The 19,416-nt window shown below is 35.2% G+C and overlaps 1 protein-coding gene across 2 annotated transcripts in view; it reads left to right on the plus strand.

Annotated features, from left to right (window-relative positions):
- Positions 1-13,749, plus strand: part of Dhx15 (DEAH-box helicase 15) — a 112,758-nt gene extending 99,009 nt beyond the window's left edge. For both annotated transcript variants that reach the window (XM_069830981.1, XM_069830980.1), the window contains 2 exons: positions 5,350-5,512; positions 12,580-13,749. In XM_069830981.1, coding sequence (XP_069687082.1) covers positions 5,350-5,512; positions 12,580-12,707 — 291 coding nt within the window. In that variant the 3' untranslated portion in view covers positions 12,708-13,749. The remainder of the gene's footprint in view (positions 1-5,349; positions 5,513-12,579) is intronic.
- The last annotated feature ends 5,667 nt before the right edge of the window (positions 13,750-19,416 follow it).

Below are 19,416 nucleotides of genomic sequence, written 5' to 3' on the forward strand. Positions count from 1 at the left end.
TCACAGAAGCATGATATTACATTTTATATTTTAAGCATCCTTGATACTGTTTGATGGCACATATAAGTGAAGAAAAATGTTCCACTCAGTTGCACATACTGTTATTTACTCAGGAGAAGACGAGCACGGAGTGAAGAGAAATGGTGATTAATAGATAATATTATGACAGTAGTACAAGTACCTGTTGTCATAACATTATCTATTAATCATCCTTTCTCCTCACTCTGCGCTCGTCGTCTCCTGAGTTACCGAATATAAGTCCTATTGTTCAGTTAGCTGTAAGACCTCGCATAAATATTTTTGTTGTTTAGTACTTTGCCCACAGACATAAACTCGCAAAATATTCGATAGGTAAGAATCAGTCAAGCTACTACTGCCACAGTTAATCAAATCTGAAGCCGTATTTTATCATTGTAAGTATTTAAGACCAACACATTTCAGAACATTACTCAGCCTCCTGTCAAACTGAATACTGGGTGTTCCCGGGGTAGGGATGGAGGTAAAAGGCATCAACCACCACATTGTAGTTCTGAGGTCATGTAAACATAGGAATACCTTTACAGTACCGTTCATCTTTAGGCAAACAGCTGGTTGTATAATCAATTTGTTTTCAAGTCTCTGTACCTACCTGCTTAATCCTCACAATATGAAGATCTAAAGTGTACTTGATAAGTAAGTGACATTATGAATCTCTTAGGCTATGGCCACATCAAAGGAGGCTTGATTATCACCTGATGGTTGAGTAGTCACCTAGGTAAGATACATGGTCACACAGCCATGCTAGGCACCTAGTAGCCAGTCATTCCTTGCTTATTTGTTCAACACTATGCTTAAGCCTATTTCAAAATAAACTAGAAAACTACTACTTCTGTACTTCTTTGAAGTATGATTTGTTATGTCGACTGTCATCTTAGGTGAATGATGTTAATCTTTCGAGAGTTTACACACTTGGGAGTTTAACATTCTGTGTAAGCCATTGCAGAATTGTGAGGAAAAAGTTGGTTGGAGACTTCATAATCGTTCTATGTTGTGTTAACTATAATTGGGTGGGAGGAGCATTTAAGATTTTATTGTATTGTGGCTCCCTATCACATGGCTTGGAGCGTCCTCAGGTTGTGAATAGAGGAGGTGGCCTCCAGATATGGACGGTAGCTGCGAATATATTGAATAAGTAGTTGTGGATAACCGATAAGGGGTGATCCTCCAGCTTGGGGTAAGGGTGAAGGACTAACAACTGATTACCATAAAAAACAGCTTGTTACAGAACCCCAATAAGCCTCGGAATTGTATTCTTCACCTGACATAATTAGAAACATTAAATCCAGACTTTGATATGGGCAGGGCATGTAGCACATATGAGCAAATCCAGAAATTCATATAGAGTATTAGTTGGGAAGCCGGAGGCAAAAGACCTTTGGGGAGGCCTAGACGTAGATGGGAGAATACTAATAAAATGGATGTGAGGGAGGTGGGATATGATGGTAGAGACTGGATTAATTTTGCTCAGGATACTGACCGATGGCGGACTAACGCGAGGGTGGCAGTGAACCTCCGGGTTCTCTAAAAGCCATAAATAAGTAAGATTTTTATTAATACATATAGGACGCTTAAAATTATAGTACAAAAATTAAAATATTATTTGAAATTCACATATGAAGTTAATGTATATGGTGACAGCTGATGGTGGAATCTCTTGGTTGTAGGTGGTGAATGAAATTGGAAATATTGAAGCTGTGGATGAGGCTACAAAATGTTGTTTTGCAAAGATTCAAGTTAATTTAAAATTAAATCTTGAAAATCCTGCTTCTTAGCCTCAGTTTTCAGATAAGGAATTTGAGCCACATGATCTCAGAGTCAGAGATGTAGGATTTCTAATGTCATGAGGAAAAATAAACAAGGAAGGAAAAGATGGGATGTAGGAAAACTTCAAGATCGAAGTATAAGAAGAGAATATCAACGAAAGTTGGAAGTAGAATTGGAAGGAAATGAAGTTAACAAAGACATTGAAAGTAAATGGAAGAGTGTAAAAGATGTGATTATCTCAACTAGCGAACAGGTATTAGGGGAAAAGAAACAGAGAAGAAACGAGGACTGGTATGATGAAGAATGCAAGAAAGCTGTCAATGAAAAGAGCATATGTCAACAGATAATGCTACAGAGGGAAACTAGGAGAAACTGCGAAATATACAAAGACAGTAGAAGGAAAGCTTACAAAATATGTAGACAAAAGAAAAGAGAACTAATACAGGAAAAATTGAAAAGGATAGAATAAGCAAACGAAAAAAACGAAAGACTATTTTATCAAGAGACCAAAAAAAATGTTAAAAGAATTTCACTCTAAATTAATTTTATTTAATAACAAGGAAGGTAACATATTAAGTGAAGAAAAACAAATCAGAGATAGATGGGTTGAATAAAGACTTGGAAGAAGATTACACACCTTTGGCCCAATATACAGAGTAATTTACGAGGATTTACAGTCGTTTACAGAGCTTACTTCTGAAGACATTTTGAGCAAAAAATGTCATATAAATAGTTTCTATTCTCAATATTTTTAGAGTTACACTAATTTAAAGTTGTTTGTGAAATACGTTTTTTCTTTAGTTTGAAGGTAAAAGAATAATACAAATAGAGAATGAACCATTCAGAAGTATCATTTCTTTAATTGGCAAGTATTATGAAGCTAAAAATGTGCTGTGAACTCCTTAGTTGCTTCGTACAGACATCTTTTTCTATTTTTAACTAGAAAATTACATTATTCTTATCACAACATTATTACAAATCACATCACTTCCACCGATTTAATTATTTGCAGTTCAATTTTGAATCCTAATTTACAGTCTTGGAGAGTTCACAACACATTTTAAAAAATATCACCATCCGCTTGAGTACACTTGGCCGCACGCTTGTGAATGGCACTTGTCACTCTACATAACGGCTCTCTTTGATTTCCGTAGTGCTCGCACTGGTTGCTGACTGCACACTGATCAAGATCACGCATTCACAGCAATGCATTTCAATAACGAAACATAACTGTAAATAATGAGAATAGGACCCATGTGTATGACATTTTTTGCTCAGAATGTCTTTGGAAATAAGCTCTGTAAGGGATGGTAAATCATCGTGAATCACCCTGTATTTATCAGCGCAGTCTAAGATAGATCTCTCCAGAATAGAAGAAATTGAAGCAACCATAGCAAAATTGAAAAATAAAACTCCAGGCGAAGATTCTATTGCAGTAGAATTAATAAAGAATGGAGGGAATTTATTACTAATAGAAATACATAAATTATTATATTGTATTTGGGAAGAACAAAACATCCCAAAAGAATGATATGTTGAGCCCATCTCTTCTATTTATAAAAAGGGAGACAAAATGCTATGCAAAAATTTTAGAGGAATATGCTTTTAAATACAGTAGAGTCTCGTTAATCTGAACTAATTGGGACCAAGACCTATTCACATTACAAGATTTTCGGATTAACCGAAATATTTCCTGTAATGCAATGCATGCTATTCGCGAGTGCTGAGAGACAGTGGTGGGAGTACCCTATTGCTATTTTTAGAATCATAACCAACAGGTTCACTTCATTACAACAGAAAATTACTGATTTTATGAACATGACAGATGTGTAAATTATGTACAGAAAACACTAATTGTTGTAAGTACTCTTGAATGTGCTATTTTCATAACTTTTTTTAAGTAAAAGAAATTGAGTGAATTTATACATATTTTCTTTTTGCTACTTTCTACTATTACAATAAATTTAATTTTTTCTTAAAATATTTTGTTTCGAATTAACCAGATTTTCGGATTAGCGTAGTTCAGATTAACGAGACTCTACTGTACTCCATATAAAATTTTATCTTCAATTTTAGCACAAAGATTAAAGGTATACTCTGAGAAAATATTACGAGAATACCAATGTGCTTTTAGGGCCAACAGAAGTACAATAATTCAAATTCACAACTTAAGGAGGACTTTGGAAAAGTGCTACGAGTATAAGGCTGATGTGCATTTACTCTTCATTGACTTCCAACAAGCCTTTGATAGCTGGGACAGAAATAAAATCTATATTATACTTGAAGAGTTCGGAATACCTTGGAAATTGATATCCCTAATTAAAATGACATTAGATAAAACATCGGCCAAAGTAATAGTAATCAGTCATATTTACGAATGTATTCACAAGCTCTGGAGTAAGACAGGGTGTTATTTTAACTACTACTGTTTTTAATCTAGTATTACATAAAATAATTAGTGCTATGATGATGAAGAATCTCCAAGAGTTGTTCATTTCTTTGGAACGATGGTTGTGGAGTGTTACCCAAATGTGAATCTAATGATAAAGGTTAAGACTGGACTTTTTTCTCGCACAGCATGATAGCCTCATCTGCAGTTGAACAGGTGTCACTGTTGGTAAACTTGAATTGCTCTGTAAAACGACAATAGTATTGTTCAAGAATATCAGTTGATCAAATAAGTGTCGTGCTGGTAGTTATTTCATCAGCTGCATTACCCGAGTGTAGTGCTTGAATATCCGATGTTGAAACCAGTTGTGTTTATTAAGTCGGATATCAGGTTGTTATGATTTTTTTTTTTCCTTTAAAATTTTTTCCTCGCATAGAATACACACCCTAAATTTTTAATCCAAAAATTATAAGGAAAAAATGCATCTATTACACGAGTAAATACTGTAATTCAAGTGCACAAAATTCACAGACTGCATTATAGGTTCGTGAACAATGCATTACAAACTAGATATTTATTTAATTATTTTAACCAAATTGAATCTCCACCTTGGCAAATAAACTATGCTTTACCCGAAAACATCATTGGATGCCATAATATGTAGAGCATATACTGCAGTAAAACGTTTTAGAATTCAAATAAGTGATTTGTCTTGTACTTACTGTCTTTGTTTAATTTCTGTGCTATATCTTTCCACACTTTCAGTATGAAAGTGTTTTGTACAGCTCATACAAATTTTAAAGTGTCTCTCTTTTGAAAATAACTGCAATCAGTGCTTAATCCATATTATTGCAAGCAACAGTAATTAAGCTAGTAAGTTAAAAAACACTAATAGCTGCCTGGTGACTATCCAAAGAAAAGAGACGAGTTCATTTGCGTAGATAGTTCCTACATGATATGGCAGGTTGCAGACAACGTGTGAGCCAGTCCTGATTGTTCCTGACTGCTGGATTACTCATCCAGGCAACTATCCAATCACCAGGCGATAAGCAGGTCTCTTTCAGTGTGCCTGTAGCTTTAATATTCATATTGTTTCCTCCATTTTTTGTTTTGAAGTTGTTAGTTATATAATGATCTGAAACTTTTTTTCTCCATAGGTTGCTCATTTGGAAAGAACTGGTCACTATTTGACTATTAAGGACAACCAAGTGGTTCAACTTCATCCGTCAACATGCCTTGATCACAAGCCAGAGTGGGTCATATATAACGAGTTTGTACTCACAACAAAGAATTATATTCGTACTGTCACAGACATCAAACGTTAGTATAAATTTTGGGCATAAGTGTGTCTGCAAAACTTGTATTTTTTCACCTAAAATATATGAAGGGCTCAGAAAATAGGTGGTACAAGTGACATTTCTCAAAACTTTTTGGAAAATGTGAATGTATTATAATATGAAATTAAAAAATCAGAACACATATATTCTAACTGTAAATTGTATTACCTTTGCCACAAACACATTTATAAAGATCGTAAAAAAATCTTAACATGTAAAACTTAAATTAAGTCTGAGTAATATTAATATGATTAATAGTATACATATAATTTAAATGTGAGTGATTAGGAAAAAAATTGGTACAAGTGCACTAGTTGTGAAAATAATGTGAAATTAAATCTGAGCAATAGATTAATATGATTAATAGTATACATAAAACTGAAATGTGAATTTTAGATAAAAATGGTATATCATGTGCACTAGTTGTGAAAATGTTGTTTCATGTATTCAGTGTACTATTATTCTGTTGCTGATACCCTGATTCATCCCTGCATATAGAAGGCCTTATACAAACAATGGAATCCATTGCATCACTTGAAATCATCTTGTTTCATTTTTATTACTCTGAAGCCAGTTTTGCCAACTCCATCAGTTGCCCTTGCAAATCTCCCATTTAGAATATCAAGCGTTTTTAGGAAGAAGTCTTTACATTTCCTCTGTCCCATTAGATGGATTAATTTTGTAGTCTTCTTATAAGAAATAGCTGTCTTACTATGACTTGATGGTGGTTTCAATGTTACACGAGAAACTATGAATTAATTTTGTAGTTTCCAAGAACTCAAAGCCCAAAATGCATGGAAAATATCTGTCTGTTTTTCTTCACCTATATTATTGCAGTGAAACCTACGGTGGTGATTAAACTGCTTTAATGTTCTCCTCTCTTTCATTTTACCCCCATGATCAATATATTCCTGACCATTGTTCCATAAATGCTTGGCTATATTATACTTCTAAGCACTAGGATCTCTTTTTTTTCTTCCGTTTCCCTTGGTTAGATTCTTCTTTAGGATCAGAACCTGATTCGTCAGAAGAAGTAGCATTTGAGTTTGGAGTACACTCATTTATGAGTATCACTTAAATCGCCCAATTTCACCGGTCTACCATATTCTGCAGTAATACATATGTATTGAAATATTCCATTATTTCTATTACAATTGGTAGTACTTACTATTATAATTACAGTATTATTATAATTTATTTATATTGATGAGTGAAAAGAAGGGTTTGAATCTCGAAATGAAGAAGTTGTTTCCATTCATCACAATGGCATGTTAGTAATGGCCATTTTTATGAGATAAGCATGACATTATTATATATTTAAATAAGTAATAGTGAATAAAAACTTCTTACCTTTCATAATCATTGATAATCCATCACATAAATCACTTTTTTTTTAAGCCATCTTACACAAGGAACATAAACATCTGCAGAAGTCAATGTACTTATACCATATTTTTTCTGAGCATTTGGCTGTTTTTCCAGTGTCCAAACTTTAGGTCAACAGATGGCAGCACCAGTCGAAGATTCCACTGTACCACTTTTTTCCTGAGCTTTTCACATAACATAGAGTACTTATATAGTATAAATCAATTTCAGATTTTATTTCTTGTACCACCTTTCTGAGCCCTTCATATGTTCCATTCATATTTGCATGTATGTACAGGTAGTCCTGCATTGGGATTAAGGTCGGTCACATGAGCTCATAATTAGAGGTTGTAATTCTTGCAATATCTTCTTGTGCAGACTTGTATTTAATTATGTAGTCACTAGATCTGGAGGGCTCGATCGATACCTCATCTGGGACTAGCGTAAACAAAACATTACAGTGATGTGATGTGAGTGACAATGGCGCTCCTGCATAATTTTCATGAGTGATCACAATACTGCCATCTACATAGGCTTAATTAAGATAATCGTACCATGAGGACTACCTGTACATCTACTATGAGTGACGTAGGTCTATTAAGGACATATATAATGATAAAAGATCTTATGAACTTAATTTTAATATTAATGCACATGTGACACACAAAGATTGAAGAAATTTATGTATTAAATATTACTCAAATGTTGAACCTGAGCAGCAATATTTTTATTTAGTTCATAACACGTAAAATTTCGCGACTGATTCCATCTGTTATGTTAGTTTCAGAACAAGTGGATAATTCAGACAGTACAGCAGCGCTGACTGCGCTCGTCACTAGTCACCAGGCTGTACTGAGCGATGTCAAACAAAAGAGAATCGAACTTTTGCTAGTAAAATGCATGACTATATTCTTTAAGAATTCACTGAACTAGTCAAGTGCAAGATTTATGGAGTATAATGGAGAATTTTTAATAGTCTAAAAAAAAAATGCATGTTTTAAAATATATTTAAAAAATTGGACGTTTTCAAAGATATCGCAACAGATCACAGCAAAATGAAAGAGAAATATGTTATGGTCCAGGGAATATCATTGAAGTATATTAATTTGAGAAACGAAAATATTATATCAAACGGATAATGGATGTAACATTCACTTGTGTTATTTTTTGTGCGACACACTTGTTACTAATATATCTCCTCACCAAACTCTACCTTACCTCTAATTGAGGTTCTGCCTGTTATATACATCTGTTATCAGGCAGTACATCTCTATATGTATCAGTGGAAGAACATTGTTTGTATACATCTGAAGTCTGATTAGTGTAATATGTAGCTAGTGAGCAATGTGTGTAATGGAGGGGGAAAGGAACTGGCCATCCTACCCCATTATCTCCTGGCCTAGTTGCCTCGTGTGGTGCTTTGTTGGTATCACTTGTGAGGTTCAGACCTGTCTTTGGACAGTTGACTAAACAAATCCCACCTAACCTTGTCACTGATAGTGAGCCTACTTATCACTAATATATTCCCTCATCAAATCCTATCTAACATTAACACTAAGAGTACGTCTAATTGACATTAATATTCTCCTCATCTAAACCTATCTAATCTTGTTGCAAATGGTGGCACTATCTCTCAGTAATATTAAAAATGATGGAAGAGGAGAGGAAAAAGAAGAAAAAAAATTTTGCTGACGACACCACAGATAAACATCATGCCCATATGTTGGCAACATCATGTACTTATACGATGAAAGAGTAATGGAATGGAGAAAAATTCTCTCCGGCGCCGGATTTGAACCTGGGTTTTCAGCTGTACGTGCTGATGCTTTATCCACTAAGCCACACCGGATACCCACCCTGGCGCCGGACAGAATCATCTCAGTTCCAACTCTTGGTTTCCCTCCGGGTTCCGGCGCCGGGGTGGGTATCCGGTGTGGCTTAGTGGATAAAGCATCAGCATGTAGAGCTTAAAACCCGGGTTCAAATCCCGGCGCCGGAGAGAATCTTTCTCCGTTCCATTACTCTTTCATCGTATGATGACACAGAATATCTTCATGGAAATATCGTATGTACTTCGGTACATTAAAATAATATATATCATGTACTTAGTTGCAATTGACACTCATTGTAATGTCATGGTTGAAAGCTGCTGTACTTAATTCTCCACTTTAGTGTTAGCTTCAAATCATCAATAACTGTCAATAGGTAATCAATTAATCAATAGGGACCGGATTTTTATGTAATTACATATTATATTCCTTTCAACCTAACCGTATATAAATAACAAATCTTTGCGAATCTTGTAATTATCATTAATATATTAAAATTTGATACTATATATTTTTACATATTTATCCCACATTACATATTATGGCTTGGTATTACATAAATCTGCATATTTAGGGGTTTCATTCATTTCTACTTCTCTAAAAGGAAAAAAAAAAAAAAAACTTCTACTGGGGAAGTTTACAATTTGAAATACACAGATTTAAAAAGCCTTTTTATGTACGCAAGAAGGGATATATTTCGGGACAAAACATAACGTCCTTATTTATTAATTTAAGAGGCATGATGGGGCCGATAAGCTAATTACTATAAATGACAATTTATTACATGTGCCGTCTATGCTTATCCTTATTTAACAAATATATTGGTTATACAATATTTTGTTACATAATATATTTATTTGAACGTTTTCGGCTCTGTGGAGCCATCATCAGAAACAAGTAAGTCCATATGTATGGTGTGAGTACACTATATGTTGCCGTACAAGTAAACTCATTAATGTTAAAAATTAAAAGGCATGTTTCTGTTTAAAATCAATAATTGTAAGGCAGAAATTACAATATAAATACAAGGCGGCTCTATGGGCCGTGATAAAATGTTACAATTGCTGATGATAAAATTAACTAAAATACTTTAAAATTGTTAAGATCAGAATTAATAGTCGTCCAGTTTGATGGTTATGTAGCTTTCCATATTTGGTGGGAGCTGGGGCGACAGCTGTGGGGAAGAAAGTATCAAATGTAATATCTATACTCAAAAATTTCTATGATGCTAGTTTCCAGAACAAAGTATATACATATCTCAATGCTATTAATGCAAAGATCTTAATAATTCACATGAATCTATTACAGAACATCTTGTGTAGAGATTTTATATGTACGTAAGCGCACGGAACAGTTGTTTATTAGTTAAAAGTTTGATCTATTAATTGTTAAGAGGGCAAATTTATACAAAATTAATAAGAGAACGTAAATGACAGTCATTTACGTTCTCTTATTAATTTTGTATAAATTTGCTCCCACCAAATATGGAAAGCTACATAACCATCAAACTGGACGACTATTAATTCTGATCTTAACAATTTTAAAGTATTTTAGTTAATTTTATCATCAGCAATTGTATTTATATTGTAATTTCTGCCTTATAATTATTGATTTTAAACAGAAACATGCCTTTTAATTTTTAACATTAATGAGTTTACCTGTACGGCAACATATAGTGTACTCACACCATACATATGGGCTTACTTGTTTCTGATGATGGCTCCATAGAGCCGAAAACGTTCAAATAAATATATTATGTAACAAAATATTGTATAACCAATATATTTGTTAAATAAGGATAAGCATAGACGGCACATGTAATAAATTGTCATTTATAATAACGTCCTTAGCTCCAGAAAGTAATAGAGGCCCCCATAAATATGAGCGAACAAAAGGCAACCTTTCTCATACAACTACCTTATATTGTAAAAATCACTCAGAAAGGAGTATTCCTTCATGCGGTGGAGTGGGATAAGGACATGATTTGTCTCGAACTATAATTGTTCTGCACACATCTTAACAAGCCGAACCAATGGAATTTGAAACCTTGCCCACCCTCTTCCTAATCCTTCCAGGGAAAACCCGTGTCAAGTCTGACATGAGCAGCAATAAAGTAGCCGTATTTTGAAAAGAAGCTGGAGTAAAGGAACGAACTGGAAAGATGTTGAAAGACTAATAATAATATTGAAAATCGCACCTGAATATGCATTTTTAAAACTATAGCTTAGTTCCGTTTAGTGGCATGTTGAAAAATTAAAATAAATAGCTTTTCAGGTTATTGCTTGACCTCTTTACTTTAAATTTAGTAGACCTATATGGAAATGGGATTTTCCGAGCAATTATAAAGTATGGTTCTCGGCTGGAATAATCCTACCCTCCCGAATGAGACAGGAATGTCCCTTTTCAAACAACAGTTTGTAAATGCCTATAGTTTGAAGTTTTAGTAGGTACTTTGTTTCTTACAGGGAGCAGCTAAAATGCATGTTTCCCACATCTCCTTTTATTTTCTCCTAATCCAGTAAAGCGAAACAATGCTTGCAGTATTGTTGTCAGTCATTTCACTCAGTTCTCTAGTATAAAGTGCAAGTGAGATTATCTACTGCTTTTAGCTAACTAAAATGGCCCCTGTATCTTAACCCTAACAACAAAAATAAAATCATGGATTGTGATGGGCGAAGCTTTCATTACAGATGGAAAAATAGTAATGTGTCAAGTGTGCGGTAAAAAAGTCTGGTGCTCTATGAAATCACAACTGGAGAGTCTTATCTATCCTATACCTGCCAGATATTGATATTAAATATTTTCATGATTTTACATATTTTGGTACATATTCAGCTTATTTCCTACATAAATATGTACATATTTCACATCTGGATATTACATAAAAATTCGGTCCCTAGTAATCAATATAATGCAGTTAGGTCTAATATTATGACCATGCAAGTCCAGAAATTGGACTTAAGATATCCATTGTTTGCTGCACAGTTTGCAAATTAAGATATCCATCGTTTGCTGCACAGTTTGCAAATTGCACTGTCCTGATGAAACCACAACAAATAGTGATCATAAGTGGCTTTTACTGCTGATCGAAAAGTAATGTTAATTATGGAGCATTGTCTCCCACCATTATCAGTATAGGCCATTAGTTATCTCGTGAAACCTACCTGCGCATAAGGGGAAGGATAAAGTGGACTGGAAAGCTTCTCTCCCTCACTGTGTTTCCATTTGCAGCCAGCTAGCTAGCTCACTTACTCCACCATAAGGTTCTTACTTTAAGCTATGATGCATGCGGTTCCACAAGATAATGAATGGCCTATAACTTCTTCACTGTTGTCATTGAGGTGTAATTGAGCCAAGGTGCACCAGGACTTTCTCCAAATTCCTTTCCCTCTACCTATTAATTGCCAGTATCTTTGTTATTTGTGGAGATTTTACTTTGAAAACCCATTTTGACTTCACAAGACAAGGAGGTGACTTGCTTTTCCAAGTGATTGTACTTTCAGTACATCTTGTGAAGGTGCTGTCAGGTTTCTGAGGTGTTGTATGGCTTATATTTCTCCTCTAATTCCCAGAAACAGTCTTATAATTATAAACTGTGCCCTAAGGATTATTATTGCCACTCACTGTAAAATTCTTTTCCGGACTTTACCTATATATATATATATATATATATATATATATATATATCCCCTCCCTCTCTCTCTCTCTCTCGCTCCCTCCCTCTCTGTGCGTGCGTGTGCGCTTTTATATATGTTTTTTTTTTCTTCCAAACAAAAAAAAAAAGTGCCATTTTCAGTGACTAAATAATTTGTGTATAAAGTGTGCATTTATATACATTTCTTTTTATATTTCACAGCTGAATGGGTATTGAAGATAGCACCTCAGTACTATGACTTGAACAACTTCCCTCAGTGTGAAGCAAAGCGGCAACTTGAACTCCTGCAAGCAAAGATGGAAACAAGACAATACCAAGAAGGCTTTTGATTTTCTTATTTGCAAATAGAACTCTGAATGCAAGCAACTTCATTCCAAAGTTGAGCCATGATGTAGGAAAATGCTTACAATGTAATTTCAGAGATTGAATCATTAGTATTGAAATAATGACTGTTTATAAGGAATAACACATAGATGAATTTCTTAATTCATGAATAGATTTCAACTATGGAAAAACGAAACTAAATGAAAGTCAATTTCTTCTTCCTTACTCTGTTGCTTGTGTGATAGTAGTTTTCAGTATTGAGTACTCTCACTTGGAGCCTCAGAATTATTCGACACACTGATAAAGACTAATTTCACTATTCTCAAAATCAGTATAAGCATTTTTCCTACAAGTGGTTTCATCATTATAAAAAAACACGTGTTATTCAGAATGCAAGTATTGTTGCTTGTGAAACTTTGTACATGATTCCTACACTTTGAGGTCTTAATTTTCTTGCTCCTTTGTATGCCAGTGTGACAGTGTTATAGGAGGTAGTTTGTGATAACTGGTGATTAATGTATTCCATTTAAAGTGGTGACTTTGAAATCCAAAAGTGCTGTAAAATAGATCATTCACATCCACATCACCTCCTTTTGAGTCTGTAATAAACTCAGGCCTACAACACATGTAGCACAGATTCGTTAATATTCACGGAAATCTTAATACGTTCTTTGCAATCATTTGTACAGTTTTGTGGTACAGAGAGATTGTGGTATGAAACATTGTGGTAGCTTTAGTAGCAGTATATGATTCAGTGCAAGAAAACTATGAATTATGTTGTTTTGTCTTAATACTCTTACTAAATTGTATTCTTGTACTGTTGTTAAAGGAAGAGTGTAAATGTTACCCAACCCTTTTTCTCACCACAGATTCTTTTCATTTTAGAAATCAGTTGTGGAGATTTCCTAATCTTCTTTATTTCAAAAGCAGTAAAAAAATACATATTTCCCCTAATGTCATTTTTCATTTATATACGAATGTGTTATTTTATAATGTCAGATGTTTGTGCAAGATGTGATAGGATATTGAGTAAAATTTATTTCAATATTTTGTTGTCTTTTATTCCTATGCATGTAATGCCATGGGATATATGGTAGTTATACTGTTCATTTCCAATTTTGTTGCAGAACAAAAACAAAAATGTACAGTGGAACTTCGATGCATCGTTCCCATTATCATCGCTCTCCCACCTTCCTCCACTTTTTTGGTCTCGGAAATGGTCCCATATAAATAACGTTATTATTTCCTGGTTCCATCGTTTTACTGCAATGATTGTTGAGAAATCACGATCCTGATGCCATATTTTCCCGCATAGATAGTTTTCTTTTACTTTGAAAGGGCGAACTTTTTGCTCTTCATTATTATCTTTGAAGCAAGAGGATGTAGAAGATTGCGATCCAGAGACTGTGTCGCGGAGAAACATAGGATGTATTACACCACCATGATACTGACATGATTCATCATCATAGTGCAACATGCGAACTCTCCACGTGCGTTTGGTATAGTCTGTTAATGTGAAAATTAGTTACTACAGAACGTGCGTGATCTGTGCTATGACAGGTATTAGATTCTGAAAAGAAATGCAATTTTATAGTGAGTTATTGATTAATCATATTTTTCCACACAACGATGTGGAGGTATATAAACACTTGATACAGTATTATTATGGAATATAATACGCAGTTGTCTTACCTAACAAGATTTGTCATCTTAATACTGCGACATGTTTAAGAGTCAGCTTTGCTACAACACAATGCCTATCTCCACAGTGGCAAGTGTTTCTGTACATGTTTATATGCTTACACACGTACAGGAGAAGTATCTTTTAGGGTTACTGAAGACAAGTTTCGACATTTTCATGCGATATGATAAAGGTCTAATTTGTGGTTGTATGTAATGCAACAGTATGGGCTAATGGAAGTCTGCCTATAATAAATAATAAATAAATTTAACTTCCCTTATGAAAAGGTTGCCAGATTTGACAAAGCATATTACACCCTAAAAGGTAAAATTATATACATTTGGAACGGTTAGGAAATTGAATATACAAAATGTCAGAAAAATTTACACCTAATTACTGTTTGTGCTCATTTACAGTTAAAGGGGGAAAAAAATATCATCAGATAGGTTAGAAAGATTTGAATGCCACATACCGCGAGAAAAATAATGGTACGGATTTATTGGCATTGATATCTAAACCAATTAACAGCCATCAGTTAAGATAACTTAAAATTTTCATTATCACTCCCATACAAATGATTTCTTAATATCTGAACTGATCCTTTGAGGGCACTAATGACTATTTCCTTCACAATGCTGTGTGTTAGCCCCAGGTTTTTACATTTGTTGGCAAAGAAGGAGGGTATGGTACTCGTGCTCCCACCATCAGACCTATTACATCAATGTGGGACAGACTATATTTATCTTTAACAATAGTATTAATTTTATGAGAATGGATTTGTGGTAACACATATCTGCATTCTGAACATATCACGAATCTAGGTTTATGATTTTCACATAGGCCTACTTCATTTTTGTCTAAATTATTAGTAACGACCAACATCTCGTAAGGAATAGCGAACTAATTTCTAGTGTGTAGGTCATTCTCATAGCACGCATGATTTGGTATGATGCCATACCTTTCTGTTTACTTCAATATTGTTCTTATCAGAAATTCACTATAGAATTCAGGTGTTAAATGTACACGAAACAAAAGCTAAATGCAAATTTTTTCTGCAAGAAGTAATGTACATAAAGTTTTGCACTAGACAGCATATTCGATGGCCAATGAGTGGAGCTAATATAGAGGCGCTTGCCAATCACTTGCATGTTCCGCCTCCCAGCGTTGCCTAGTTCAGACCTAGCGTCACTATACACTTAATCCCTTCTGCTTGGAAAGACTATTTAAGATAGTCTTGGGGGTATGTTCCATAGAAAGAGCTCATTGTGTTCTTCATGACTGTCAAAATCCCTTATTTTTAGGTGGTATAATTGCTGAGAAATTATTTCATGTTTAACACTTAAAAAGTGCATTTTAATTTTTAAAATGATTGAACAAAGGCTTTCACTCAGCATCACGGTTTCTGATATATTATGATTTTATATTATTTATGATTATGAAAATTAAATGTATTGATTATGTGGGTATTCTGCCTTAAGTCATCTAAGGAACAATGGGATACGTTCATAACTTGGTTTCCCAATATTATCGTTTTCCTGTATTTACCTTCTCTGTTCCCCAAAGAACGATGGATCGAGGTTTCAGTGTATTTACTTGCCTTGAAAGTACACGGTAAATCAGTACCTAATCTCCATTAAATCCTGAACAGTAGACAAGGAAGTTTAACATCTCTTTGGTCATGGAAACATACGAGCATTAATTATCATTGCAATTAGCTCCTTTAAAATTCAACATATCAGCCAGCATTGTTAATAAATTTCTGTAAACATTTTGGTATATGGTCCACTGTTTTTCTTAAGAAATCAGGAGGAACTGCATTTAAAGCTTCACACATTTTGTCCCCAAGATCAACAAGGACTGTCATTAAGGAGGCAACGGTTATATACGGAAAGGACCATAGTGCCATCAAAAGAGGACAAGAAGATCATAACAGTTCTTGGGCGAATTTTGTAAACTATTTCTTTGACCCAGCCCCACAAGAGAGAATCACAAGGTGTAAGATCTGGACTTCTAGCCGGTCACTGCTGGTCCATGACATTATTCATTTTCCTGTAGAGTGAAAGTCTATACAAAACTAGAAAGGTATTGACAGTTAAGCGGCCAAAGCGTCATCATGGCAACTGCTCAAACTAGCCAGAGTCCATGGCAACAGGCCTATGTTGCTGACTATTTTGCAGTGAGCACATGGTATGCAGTTGGTTTGTTTGGAAGTGTTGAATCTTCGTTACTGTGTTACAAGTATTGGTGTTTTTCATGGATATTGTGTTCATAGATATTTTGTTGTTGATGAAGGTAGAATTAGAGTTTAGTTTTAAATAGAATTTAGTTGTGAGTGTATAACGCGATTTATAGTGTCTATGCATTTCACTTATACAATGTCGCAAGGCATCATTCCTGCAGTTAGCGGCACAACAGCGAACAGAGTGCTACAAGGGAAAGCAAGAGGTCTGGAAGTAACGGGAAAGGTGCTCCTCTTACAAGTCACGTGAGAGAAATGGTTTGTAATGTGTGGGACTATTTCGAGAAAGAAAGAGAGAGGTGGTAAATAGAACTGCAGAGGTTCTCAAAATAGGAAAGGAGAAATTTAAGTTTAATGAACAAGAGGATGGACCTTCGTGACTTGAAACCCTGGAGAAGAAAAGGAAAGTGGAAAAGCGGGTGACAAATTTAGATGTCTTCCATGAGGATGCAATCCGGTGGCATGTATATTTATACAGAGGGTGCCAAAAAATGTATACACTCTTTCAATGATTATAACATTAAGAATTATTATGATACAGAAAAGTTTCAAAATTAAAAATAATGTGAACTAATGTAGAAACCAGTCATTTATTGAAAGTGTTCAAATTGTTGGCCATTGTGGCTAGGCACAGCTGATAACACTGACCAGTGGAATCCAAAATGTTCCTAATCATTTCGATATTTATTTGGGCACATTCTCTTTCAATGACTGCTCTTAACTCATCGATTGTAGCTGGTTTTGTGCTATAAACATGTGCTTGATATGTCCCTACAGAAAACAATCCATCGGAGTCAAATCCGGTAAGCAAGGGGAGTACTCGGTACTACCTCTTCGTCCTATCTGTTCTGCAGGTGGACATTAAGATAGGCTCTCATGTCGCATGGTAGTGGGAAGGTGCTCCATCCTGCTGGAAGTACCATTCTTCATTCCTAAACATCTCTTTGATGAATGGCATAGCGGATTCCTGTAGCAAGTTGAGGTAAATTGCACCAGTCACGGTACCATCAAAAAAAAGAAAGATCCAATTAACCCAAATGTTAGCAAACCACACCACACTGTAACTCCTGGTAAGTTCACATGGTGTTCCACTGTCACATGAGGATTGTTAGATGCCCAGTAGGTGCAATTGTGACGATTAATTGAGCCATTTAACTTAAATGTGGCTTCATCACGCCAAACAATCTTGTACGGAAATTGATTGTCCTATGCACATTTTACTTGTTACCACTCACAAAATTCAATTCTTCGGTCATGATCATCTTCACTGAGAACGTGGACTAATCAAACTTTTCCATTGAGCACACTTCAAAATGCGATGGACACTCAATTTTTTAAAGTTCTGTCTCATGAGCCGCTTGCCGAACAGATTTTCTAGGAGATTGCTGAAACATTTCGATGACTTCTCTTTCTCTTGTGGGGTTGGTGGATGTTCATGGTCTTCTGGAATTGTTCTTATGGATATTCTTAACAGTTTCTTCATCTTAAAACTTATCTCGCAAACGAGCAATTGTGAGTTGGGTTGGTGAATCTCGTTGAAACTCCATTCTAAACCGTCTACACTTCACTTATGTTCTCAGTCTTCCAAAATGAATTTTCTTTCCTCAAAGTTTAGTCTGACTTCAGCCATTATTTTAAGCAATCACACTTGAAAAAATTTTTAAAAGTGAGTTAGTTATGAGCTATTAAAGAGTGTATAAATTTTTTGGCACCCTCTGTATTATAGATGGAAGGAGAATCTTATGTTAAAAAAAAATGCTGTAAACTTCACTTCGAGATGTGGATCTTTCCCATAGCAGTGTTTCTTCTTTGCACAGCCTTAAAGAATTTAGGTCTTTAAAAAAAAAAAAAAACCCACGCACTAAAACCCAGTTCCCACGGTGTTTTATTACGTGTTTGCTTGCTGGCTAGCAAGCTGTGTGCTGTGTTGGCTACAGTGATGGTTGTTCTCACGGAGCTGGCTCTTTTCACAGTTCAAATTGGAAAATCATCTGCTGTTTCATCTGTTGCCAACACCCTAGATCAGTGGTCGTCAGCACTCGCTGAAATGTGCAAAGGGTACGCGATGCTGTCCTGTGTGCACCGTCGTGCATCAGGGAGAGAGAGAGAGAGCATATCCGCTAGCAGCTACAGAGTGCACCCTAATGCACTGCGTTTTCCGCGGGTAAGAGAGACTAGCCCCAGCGTGCTCTGTGCTGACGACCCCTGCCCTAGATCATATTATATACCCAGATAGCTCAGCCTTATAGGCTTTGATGATAATGTTTGTCAGGTTTACTATGCTGTCATCTAGTTGATACATAAGGAGTCATAACTCCCATTTGAATTGCATTAGCGGCTGATATTATACCAATAGTTAAACCAGGAAAAAATCCAACATTACCCCAAAGTTATAGACCAATCAGCCTAACCAACTTTCTTGGAAAAATTTTTGAACGTATCATTCTGGCAGGACTAAAGCCATATTTAACTGCACCAGATGTCATCCACCATGAACAGTTTGGATTTAAACCCCACCATAGTCCCAGAGAAGCACTTCACAGATTAACAACATCCGTCCAAAGAGGATTTCAACTTGGACAACATACAGTAGCTACATTTATCGACATTTAGCAAGTTTTTGATACTGTCTGGCACACTGGTTTATTATATAAACTTCACAATCTTAACATTCCTATAAATTATATTCAACTTATAGCCAGTTATCTTACAGATAGAACTTTTCGTGTTCAAAACGGACGCTGTCTCTCAAACGCTCACGTCATAACCGCAGGAGTTCCTCAAGGATCAGTTT

Source organism: Periplaneta americana, chromosome 7 (genome assembly GCF_040183065.1).
Source record: "Periplaneta americana isolate PAMFEO1 chromosome 7, P.americana_PAMFEO1_priV1, whole genome shotgun sequence".
Lineage (NCBI taxonomy): Eukaryota > Metazoa > Arthropoda > Insecta > Blattodea > Blattidae > Periplaneta > Periplaneta americana.